The 11,862-nt window shown below is 42.4% G+C and overlaps 1 protein-coding gene across 1 annotated transcript in view; it reads right to left on the reverse strand.

Annotated features, from left to right (window-relative positions):
• Nucleotides 1-3,898: 3,898 nt before the first annotated feature.
• GATA2 (GATA binding protein 2) overlaps nt 3,899-11,862 on the reverse strand; it is a 10,331-nt gene continuing 2,367 nt past the window's right edge. The window contains 3 exon segments of the mRNA XM_009284448.2: nt 3,899-5,800; nt 6,629-6,754; nt 9,765-9,910. Of these exon segments, the coding sequence (XP_009282723.2) occupies nt 5,501-5,800; nt 6,629-6,754; nt 9,765-9,910 (572 nt within the window). The 3' untranslated portion in view covers nt 3,899-5,500.

Here is an 11,862-nt window from a genome sequence, read left to right on the forward strand (position 1 = left end):
AATCGGCACCAGCCGGCTGCCCTGATCCTGAGGTTTGATCTGTTAGATCCAGAGCAGCCTGGTTTGCACTCATATCACCGTGCTTAAAGAACAGTCACTTAATCTCACTTAGAAATGTTTACTTGAGAGGACCAGATGGCCCAGGGAGTTGGGCTAAACAAAGCATTTTACTTCTAGGTCACACATTCTAATCCAGTCCAGGTTGGTGATAAATGAACATATTCACCTGATAGCCACTTTTGGCTTCATTTTTGGTGTTTTTCAGGCTGGTTTCCAAGGGAAGATGTCACACCACAAAATCTCCCTCTGTGCCCTGCCACAGTTGGTACTGATTTGACTGTCTCTGTAGAGAAGCCAAGGATCAAATGCTCCATGGCGCCAGACTGTTTTCTTTTGCAGGCTGCAGGTAAGGGGAAGTTGTCCTGTGTCTGGCTGTGTCATGCCTGCTCTGTGGATGGGCAGGATTTCAGTTTGCAAAGCTGCCAGTCCAATCCCCTCCACCAATGTGAAATTCATTAAAAAAATAGGGAAATGTTTAATTGTAGTTGACATATAGGCACTCTCTGCTATGAACTTTACACGCAATCACAGATAACAGCATCAAAATTAATGCCTGCTTCCCACTTGTCCTGCTATAAGCAATAAACGTTTGGCAAGTCAGTAAATAACAAAATTCTCATGTGGCCATCTACAGGTCACCAGGATACTTAAGAAGTTTGCGTTAATTATACCATGTTTGCCATCAAAGAGGGGATATTAACCCTTTCGAGCTGTTGCAGGAAAGCAGTGGAGTCATTTGGAAGTAAATAAATGAAATCTCATCACTAAAAGTGCAACCTTTGCAAAATAATAATAAAAAAGAGATGTTCAAGGCAAAAACCTCACTAGACATCATGGAAAATACAGTACCTTTTCAGCTTTCCTTTTATTTATTTTGTATTTTGACATCAAACACTCCCTGTAACCTAATCTTCTTGGCTTTTGATGTGGCCGTGGAGACATGACAATTAAGCACGGCTTAAAACAATAATCCCAACAACGGGAACCAAAGGCAAGTAATGTCAGGGTTCCCCCCTCACAAAAAGCCTGTCCCCCAGTGTTTGGTGGTAGTAAAAGGACTTTAAATCCCAATTTGTTGCCTCGATATCTGCTCTGCACTTACGCTTTATGTTGAACTTTACACACTTGCTCCGTTTCCATTCCCTGCTGTTTGTTTTTCTTCCGCTATGCAAAATGTCTGGAGACAAACACGATACACACGTTGCAGAGAGATGGTTTGATCTCTCACAGATTAGTGCCACCTGACAAACACGGGATTATTTGTTATCTGTGTTGCAGGAACTGCTGAAGACCCCGCTCAGAAGAGGCACGCTCCTCTGGGTGCTGGGGGGGCTGCAGCACCCCTCCTGACAAGCTGATGGATTATGGCCCTGATTCTGTGGGCGAATCAGACCGACCCGGCAAAACGCCTGCAGAGAGGCAACACCAAGGTAAACCCTCATCAAAGTCTGAATGGGTGTGTAATGTGCAACCAAAGCAAATAGCCTGATTATTCTAACTTATTTTAAAGTGATGTTGTTAGTTCTCCTGTTCTCTCCTCATCTCAGCTATTCAAATATGGAGGAAGAGTGGCTGAGTTTACTTACAACCGCGTTTTAAACCTGTCAGAAAATGAACATGTTTCTTTTTAAATGAAGCTTGCACGGTATGCTACAAACTCCCTTTTGTTTTGTTTTTTTTTACGGGTGTTTGCACTAAGCCTCACTAAACAAGTTAGAGAGATGATTAACTCGTCTGAAATGATGCGGGAAGGCCTTGTCCCCGTTGCGTGTGCTTTCTTCAGCACATCTAGAGCTGCTGCGACTCCTTGTCATTCACGAGCAGGGCTTGCAAACAGGGCTGGGAAGGAGGCTGCATGGTTAAAGAGAAGCAGTGATAGAAAGGGCTTGAATTTGCACGCACATGCTGAAAAAGGAACTCGGGTTATTTTTTTTCTTAATGAGTAAGGAGTTATCCCCAAGTTGGTTTCCACAGAAGTGAGACGCAACTCCCGGGGGGTCAAAGGAGGAAACCCAAAGTTCATTAGCAGTTTTCGTGAAAATACTGGTTTAGTAGCAACAGTACTCACCCCTACACCTAGCGGGGGGACTTCGCAAGACTTTGCTTCACTTTGTAAGGCCCCAAGGAGTTCCTTGTGTGGGTCACACTCGACCGTGTAATGAAAGCAGCCACAAAGTTTTGGCCATGTGAGAGCTGCCTGGTAAGCACTCTTCTCCATCCTCACGTGCCAGCCTGCATGCGTACCCCCTGCACCCACGGCTGCACCCCTTGTTCCCAGGACAGCACTGAGCAGCTCCGGGCTGGCCATCCCCCCGTGCTCCCTTCACACCACTGATGACGCCAAATGGTAAGAAACAGGTTTCCAGGTTGACAGTGTTGCCTGTTACAGCAGTGCAAGAACCTACAGAGAACTTTGTCCGGTCTAATACAGGCCCTGCCTTGAAACCCATTAGGCAGCTGGCTGCTTTTCTGCATTTACGGTGCTTTTAAAACTTGTTTTTAATGAAAAATATTTCTCCAAACACTTTAAAAAAACAACCCAAAAAAACAACAAAAAAAGCCCAGAGAAACCACAGTTCATCATCTGCAATGTGGCTGCTGGCTTAGATTTTAAACTGGTTTAGAAACTTTCATGCACTTAACTGCATGACCTCGTCACCCCAAAACAACACCGGAGAATGAGCTTTTGTACCTGTGCTTTTTATACTAAATCATTCACCAACTACTTTTTTTGTCCTACCTGGTAGGTTTTTGAAATATCAATAGACCGCTCTGCATAAAGTTTGAGCTAATAATTCTACTGGCAACAATGACGACGATAATTTTTCCTCTCTCCCTATTAAAAGCAGCCTTTATGACATGGAGCTGGGCACAGGTACTTTGACAAAAAAGGTATTTTATTATTCTTAGCAATATTCACCTTGAAGGAATATGAGGAAAGCATACACTTTTTACAGACAATATATAAACATGTTGTACATAATTAACAATAACTTAGTTCACTAATCCAAAAATAAGCAAAATAAAAAAATTAAAATAAAAACAGAAAATACTGCAGAATTTTTTTATGCTGATACAAGTACAAAATAATTTAAATCTCGACTGCCGTTGTCTATGCTGCAGTGACTGACAATATATTGCACTTTGTCAACTGTATCAGTAATCCCTGTCTTCCACCCACATCCCTTGCCCCCCCCCCCCCACCCCCCCACCCTCCCCCCCCCCCCCCAAAATTTTACAGAAATTTGAGTTGGGTACAAATAATGTACAACTGTACCATTGTAAAAGGTAAGAAGTAAAAAGGACCCAATTTTTTACCTCAGTAGATTAAAAATTCTTATGATTTCTCCCAACCAATTTAGTTTCCCGTTTATTTGCACTTCTTTACAAAGTGCACCTATATGCCTACACAGACCAGAAAAAGGAGGAAAAATTTTACAGAAATTTGAGTTGGGTACAAATAATGTACAACTGTACCATTGTAAAAGGTAAGAAGTAAAAAGGACCCAATTTTTTACCTCAGTAGATTAAAAATTCTTATGATTTCTCCCAACCAATTTAGTTTCCCGTTTATTTGCACTTCTTTACAAAGTGCACCTATATGCCTACACAGACCAGAAAAAGGAGGAAAGCAGGATTTTCATGGCTGCTTCGTTCTTAATTATCAAATATTTGAATTACACGTTTAGAAAAAAAATTAACGTACATCCATTTTTATTTGTTTCATTGTGTTTTTTTTCTTTAAAGCAGGACTTTTGCAGTAAAGATACAATTGGCTTGATCCAAAAAAAAAAAAAAAAAAAATTAAAAACTCCTTTTTTTTTCTTTTGAGTTAAGCTTACGTGGTTTACATTATCAAACCCCTCTGTTCATTGGGGCATTTTCATCAGAAGTATAGCTAAATATGTACATTGTATGTTATACTGGAGCTTGTGTTCACGAGAGGCATCAGATCATAACAATCAATAGAATACACTTCACATTGGCAATAGCTTTGTTTTCGGTCATTTACGTACAATATGGTTTAATAATGGGAGATTTAGGTTTTTTTCTTTTTTTGTTTTTGTTTTTTTTTTTTTCATATAAAACACGCTACGGAAAACGGACGTTCTCCTTAGAACGATGCTTTCCCTCATCTCATTAGCCGTCGCTGTGTCTGGGATTTGACGGATGTGTGAAGCTCAAACTGATTGTCTCTCTCTTTCCCCTCTCCAGTGATCTCAACCTCATTTCTGCCCTTCCTCCCTGTGAAGTCCACCGGGGCCTGGATGCCCGAGACAGCACATGCGCTGGCTGGTTGCGTGTGGACGTGGTGGCCACACTGCCGCAAGTTTACCCAAGCAGCTAATCTGCATTTTTAAGCAACAGCTGCCAACACAACAGAACAAAATGCTTCAACCTCCAAAGTCTGAGAGTTGGATGTTTTTATGCCCTGTGATGGTTTTTGCTGTGCTAGAAGTTAGCTGCGACAGTTTGGTAAATGCTTGTATCTCACCCCTCGCTAGTGCAGGATTGCCTTCCCCGAGAGTTTTTTCGTAACAGTTTGCCTGACCTAGCTGTCTGTTTTGAGGAATAATAGGGTAGTTGGGAGGGGGGCTGTTTTTTTAAAAATAAATCTTTCCTGTTAGGGAAAAGAATGAAGAAATTGCGTCAAAATAATCACCATCTTGGGCACATTGAAATCCCATATTACAGCTACATTTTTGCTTTGTTCCCCCCCCCAATCTTTTCACCCTTCCTAGTAGATATTGTTGGTATGGAGATAGACGGAGCTAATCCAAGGGGGCTGCTGAATATGTTCCCCCCTCTCCCCCTTGTTTTGAAGGCAGGTTTTCTTACAGGGTAGCCATTGCAAACAACAGCACAAAAACATGCAATCAGAGGGGTTGAGGCTTTTTGTGGAAAACAAGAGCAAAATAAATATGACTTTGTGTCTGATTTCATTTTAAAAATTACGTTTTTATAAAGATGTCCTTTTTTTATTTTTTTTTTTTTCTTTTTCCCCATCCCAAACAAAGTCCGCAATAGAAATCCAGCATGTCTGGCTTCCAGTGAGCCGATTCCATCCTGGGAGGCTGCTTATATCTCTTTACAATATTCACAGTAATAACAAAGAGAGAAAGGAAAGCCAGTTCCAAGCCTTTTCCTTCAGCTTCTGCCACCTTTTGCTTCCTGCTGGACCATTAAGTATTGAACAGGTGAGTTCTTTTTCCTTATACCTGAGGGGGCAAAGTGCATTACAGGCACCACTACACGTTTCTGCAGAAGACCCATCATTTGCAAGGTTTTAGTCCAGCATTAAGAGTTAAACCACATGGGAGCAAAGATCCCCTTTTGCCATCCCTACATTCTCCTTTTGCAGAACATTTTCTTACTTGGTGTCGTCTTAGGCAAAGCCCCATGTTCTTAATCTCTGGGTGGGTCTCTTGGTCATCAGGTTTTATCCCATGGCTGTAACCATGCTGGATGGGTGTGGATGTCCAAATGAGATGCTGGAAGATGGGTGGATGGGGGTGGGTGTTGGTAGGATGTGTCCAGAGTGGCTGAAAGGTGGCAAATGCCCCATGGGCGCCATGTGACTAGCAAGAGCAGCAGCGCTGAACGGAGACGATTTCTCCTGCATGCACTTGGACAGTTCCTCAAAACACTCAGAGCCTTTCTTGCTTTTCTTTGATTTGTTGGACATTTTCCTATTCCTGGTCTGAATTCCTTCCTTTTTCATGGTCAGAGGCCTGTTCACCTGCAAGAAATGAGAAAATCAGGCTCATGCAGACAAAATGACCTTATTGTGCAAAAATGAAAATATTTGGACAGCCCCCATGTGTTTTTCCTGGATGGAGACCTTTTTCTGGCCAAAAAAAATGGTGTTTCTCTCTGCAGAACTTGTTTATATTGATTCGTTTAATAAAACCACACACACAAAAAAACACTGGACATGAAAAACAAATTGAACTGAATTTGGCAGCTGATGACTCTTTCCCGTAGGCTTACCCTCAGTCCTCATTCATTTCCTAATAGAAAAGATCAAACTAGGAGGCACACGTTGACCCAAATTCAGTCCTAAGACATGAGCAATCTTGTACCAGTAACCTCTGTTACTTACAGTTTAAGTAACGTTCTAACATGTCAAGTGATTCCTGCTTAGGATTAATTTCTTTAAAAAAAAAATAAAACAAAGCCTTAGATATAATTATTTTTAAACAAAATCAAAATGAAGATGCCCCGTCGGGATTAGTTTTTGCACAGACCCCATTCCAAATGGCCTCTGTGTTTCTGGAGGGAAACAGGGACACAAAACACACTTAGTTAAAACCAAGTGTGGTAGCTCTATTTTGCCTGATTTGCCCAAGCGTTAGAAGCCAAGCTAATACATTGTAATGTCACTGAACTTAGCATCACTATGCCGACAAAGAATGGCTGTCACTTCCCAGGGGAACCTTAGAGACGGGGGAAGGAATAAAACAACAACCAAAACCCTGAAACCAATAAAAGCCTAGTGTACACCATGCAGTTAAGACATCAATCCCAGCTAGGCAAGCGGCGACACATGAGATGAGTGAATACTCACATTGTGCAATTTATAGTAGAGTCCGCAGGCATTACAAACTGGGTCCCCGTTTGCATTACGTCGCCATAAGGTCGTGGTGGTTGTCTGACAGTTGGCACAACACGTCCCTGCTCTCCTAGCCGCTGACTAACCAAAAGAAAAAGAAAATTAAAAAAGTATCGGCAGGAGGGAGATCATGAGAAAGGTCAAGTTGGACTCAGTATTTAGGTTGGGTAGAACTACTTACTAAGATTTTACAGAGCATCAGGGCTAAAAGAAAGTTTTACATTTTGTGGCCGCTAGGTTTTTGTTTAAATTCAAGTATTCTGCTATGCGGACTGCAGCCTCAAGCCCCGTGGCACCGTGTGTGCAGGAGACGTAGAGAGAAACAATGCATCTCTAACTAACTCCACAAACAAAAATTTTAGAGGGGAAAATGACATCTGATTTGTTCAGGTTTTCCCTTTGCAGGATTCTAGAACGTGTCATGAAAATGCATTTGCCTTTTTTTTTTTTTTTTTAAATGACCGATTTAGTTTGTGCTAGTGTTGGGACAGGGTTTGAAAAGAGGGAATGATCTTAAAGAATGTGATTTTTACCCCTACTCTGGCCCTTTAAAGATGCACACAAAAGAAAACCAACCGCATTACTTAACTGGGTGCAGTATTTATCAGAGCCATCACTGAAAATTCAGTTTCCATTTACAAGTGAAAGGGAGAAAACAAAACCGGCTCCAACTTTCTTTAAATATTTAGCAAACCAAATTTCATGCCTTGCAGCAACGATTCCACTGACCTGTCTGCCGCCTCTGTCCCTACTCAGTTCCTTGGCTGACAAGCCCTCAAACAACTGTCTTTAAAAAAAAAAAGCACACACCTCCCCCAAATCCACCACCCTTTCTAAAACTATTGTTCTGCTGAAATCAAGGTGGGGGGAAAGAAAAATGCCCAAACATTCTCCCACCCCCCAAAACAAAACAGGAAAAGTAGAACAGCAGGCAGCCAGTAATTTCTGGATGGGCCCTTGTCTAGCAGACCCCACAATAATACGTTCTTTGTGCAAGCATGCTATCATATAAAGTGTTATGGATGGACTAATTGCACCCCATATTTTGGAAAATAATTTTGTATTAGAAAGCTTCAGCCCTGCCTCTGGAAGTGGTCAAAATACAGTCCATTTTGTGCAATTGGATTAATGCTGAGGACTCAGTATTTTCTTTTCTTAAATTAGCAGTTTACTTTCTAATGCATATCAATCGTGGTAATTTCCCCGGGGCCCTGCTCCCTGGATATATTTGCAATTAGCCACTGAGAGCCATAGGGAGAAGCAGCAGCGAAGCTCACGTTAATGTGCAGGGCATCTCCGTGAGCAGAGTCACGGAGCGGTGGGTTTCCCAGACGAGAACTTTGTGCGCTTCCCTGCCTGCCGGCTCCGCCGGGGAGCTGGTGCCGCTTGAAGCACAGGCTGACCCGGCTCGCAGAAGAGGAGCACCAGGTTCCGTTCTCACTTGCTCCCGATTTACACCATGGCCCTCTGTAACTTTCCGAAAGCTGATGGGACGGCTCAGCAGCTTAAGGCAAGAATCAGGCCCTGGGAGACTCATATATTTCAGTCCCTTACTCGCCTGTGAGAACAGGCCAAAGGCAGAAAGAGGGGGTACCCCCTACTGCACGTACACTTATGCAACCCAAACACAATTAATGCCAGACTTCCAAACACTGACATTATTAATATGATCACTTTGCTATTGCATGTCAGATGAACAAATTCCCAAAGATGGCCATCTCCTCTCCCCTGCAAACAAGCAAACTACAGTGGAAAAAGGGGCAATAAACAAAGCTGTAAATCAACTAAAACAAAACATAAAAACAACTAAACTAAAAGAAAACCTCTCTAGTGCCCCCCAAACCCCTCGCAGTGAGCTAAGTATAACAGTCTCCCAACACACTGGAAGGTGGAGACCTATGTTTGCATATTTGAGATGGCTTACTGATATTCAACTATGCTGCTTAACTCTATGGCCTGTCCCATTCAGACTGGAAAGCACTTGAGCCTGAGAGACGATAATGTTACACTGTTGTCTTAACATTTTTCTATATGTCAGTCACTTTAGAAGGCAAGTCATTAAGAAGCTTGCATAGTTGAAATTCTGACTCACGACAGAAATCTTCTGTATCCCATCCCAGCGTTAGAGCAGTAATGCCAATTTTCTGCTCTCCAAACCTCATTGAAATGTGCCCACGAATAGCTAAGAGACTTAGGCACCATAAATCACAAAGCTCCAAAAAATATATTTATTATTCTTAGCATTTTACGCATTATTTGTGGAGTAGAGTGTATTAGAAATTTCAAAACAGCAAGCATGACTGGCAAGGCTTGCCTATAGAAACTCTCTAAAGCTTTTAGAGTCAGGAAACAGATACACAAAGTTTCCTTATCTTTAACGTACAGATATCCGGATAGGAAACTACTACCAGGAGCTTAGAAAGGACATTTTTTTTAAATCACTCAAATGAAAATACAAAGTATAGGTGACTCCATGGAAAAATAATAGGACTTTTTTTTTTTTTTAAAACAGTAGGGGATTGTCTGGGGAGGGAACCAATATTAATATTGCCAGAGAATATAAGAGTGAAAATTACTTCATGGCTTTTATACAAATAATTATTAAGTAGGGAGCAGTAGCTTTTACTCATCTGATTTGTTTTGCTTTTTGGAGCTGGAACTTTTTTTTAGTACACGGTGGAGGACATTCACGCTCATAACCCTTTCGCTCCCAGTATGCGCCCAAAACGTCCCAAGAGGCCAAATAAATGAGGAATTAGATTAAAAGCTGTCATCTGAGGATAAACGGGGAGACGGATACACGATATCCCGCGTGTATTGTGAGCAGCAGGGAGGCTCGGGACAGAGGCACGCTTGGCAGGCTGCGGCGGCGCGGTGGTCTGTGCCGGGGATGCCGGGGCCGGGGGTGGCGGGGGAGGGGGGGAGATCTGCCTCGAGGCACGGCAGTGACCTCGACGTGACTGACCCCCATGTACAGTACGGCTTGGCTCCGCGCAGGGGCTGAGCAGAGATGAGACACGTTTGACTTGTGCCTGCGTGTGGTCCCTTTGCCTAAGTTATCCCCAAACCCAGGAGAAAGAGAGACACCTACCAGCCTTCGTTTAGGTTTAATGAGAGGTCGGTTTTGACCATTCATTTTGTGGTAGAGCCCGCAGGCGTTACACAGGTAATGCCCGGTGCCGTCTCTTCTCCAGAGAGGGGTGGCAGTTGCTCCACAGTTCACACACTCTCTGCCTTCTAAATGGAAACACGAAGAAACCGGATTTCTTTCTTTAAAAACAAATTCACAAAAGCTTTTTGCATTGTCCTTTAGGCGTTTTCCAGAAGTCAAAACAGCGTGTTAATTCAAGCACAATCAGACAGCAGTGACATCTACAGCACATGCATCAAGGAGCTCAGTGTTTCAAGAACGCTCAGACTCCAGCGAGTATTTTATGTCATGATCAGAAATAGGCAGCTCTCTCTGCAAGGTGAGAAAGAGTGACACTCTTATTGTGTCAGATGGAAGTTATCGTTTCAGTAACGAGAACTCCCTTAATCTGCGCTGGGCACCGCTCCCCTCCCGTATCTATTGCACTCCGATGGTTAGATCCTGTGTTCTCCTGCCACAACTACACACGTGTACACAAACACACACACCTGCAAACACACAATATGTTAAAGAGAGTCAAAGGAAGAGGCTTTCTAGAATTAAATCCAAGCAAAAAGACCTCCCATTCTGTGCTTTCTTTTCTGTTGCAAATGCTACGGGCTGAGAAAGTAAAGCCAAGCAGATTGGGAAGGGATACAGAATGCCACAGGCTCGGTTATGATTTTTGTTCTAAAGGCAGAAAAACGCTGTTAACACTGATCTTTGAGAAAGTTCAGTTTCAGCAAGCACTCTGGAAATTACTGTAAAAAACAGGCTGTCAGTTCTTTTCCATTTCTGTGATTTTTCAACAATACAGTTTGGATTTGGTAGGGAGCAGTTTACCTTACTACTGCTTCATTATTAGTTTTAGTAGCACAACGTGGGAAACACAGCATTGTAGAATGGCTCTGTGAAAACCCAGCATGTAACTCCTAGATATCTGTTTCTGCCTCAGAAAGCTCTCTGCTAAAAGTTCATTTGCCTCTGATGCTTCGAGGGCAGGTCTGCTTAATATAGAAATCTCTCTTAATATAGTTTATGCAAATCCTACAGTATTTAACTGGAGAGGAAATTCTTTTTGCTAATAGCTGAAGCAGGCCACGTTGAGTTCAGCGGGGCTTGTGTCTCCTTTAATCTAGGGAGTGGGTAGCTTTTAAACAACACAGTCTACAGTGAAAAATGAGGGGAGCTCTGTGGCGCTGCATTTGTAGCTTTTGTCCCTCCTAGGGCAGGAAGCTGCAGGAGTCGTCGTGTCGTGAGTCTTAGTTTTCCTACAAAAACACTGAGTGGTCACGAACTTTCCCCAGTTCCTTGCACAGGGGGCTCCCTTACAGAAAAAAAAAAAAAAACGTAAAACAAAACAAAAAAAGCTCCTTACTTCCCCCATCTAATAAAATCATCGGCAACTCCAGGACAAAAATTAAAAAGCTACTCGAGATCCCTTTATCTTCACAGAACTGGGTCTCGAATCCGTTTCCAAACTCGGCTGCTAATTGCCTTTACTTACTGCTCTCTCACTACTAAAAAATACCTATACATAATAGCAACTGCATTTAAATAATGGCAGAGGGAGAGTGTTTTTCCCTTCAGAGGAGCCATTTGAAACAGAGCTGATGAGCTTGTAAAATAGCTGATATTTTTGTTGCAAAACTCATAAGGGATCACATTTCTAAATTATTGTCTACTTTAAAAATAAATGCATGTGGTGTATTCATAAGCATAGATGTGCAATGATATATAAGAATACACACACAAAAGCATATATAGCCATTTATTTTTAAAGGGCTATCTAAATTCAGCCCCAATATACCGTATTTCATTTCCTTCCATGGCTGAGGATGTTAAAGCAGGAAGGTTAGTAGAATTACACAAATTGTCTTAATTCGTCTGTCCAGTTGTGCAACTACTGTGATTTCACAGTGGGAATCAAAACTTCATCCATCACCTAATTTGCTGATTTAGGACTGCACTTTTAGGAAGAAATGCAAGGAAGGGTTGTGAACACGGGAAAGGTCTGCAGTCAGTCGTTTGGAAGCAGAGATATGTCTGGTTCGGGGAG

Source organism: Aptenodytes forsteri, unplaced genomic scaffold (genome assembly GCF_000699145.1).
Source record: "Aptenodytes forsteri isolate BGI_AS27 unplaced genomic scaffold, ASM69914v1 Scaffold53, whole genome shotgun sequence".
Lineage (NCBI taxonomy): Eukaryota > Metazoa > Chordata > Aves > Sphenisciformes > Spheniscidae > Aptenodytes > Aptenodytes forsteri.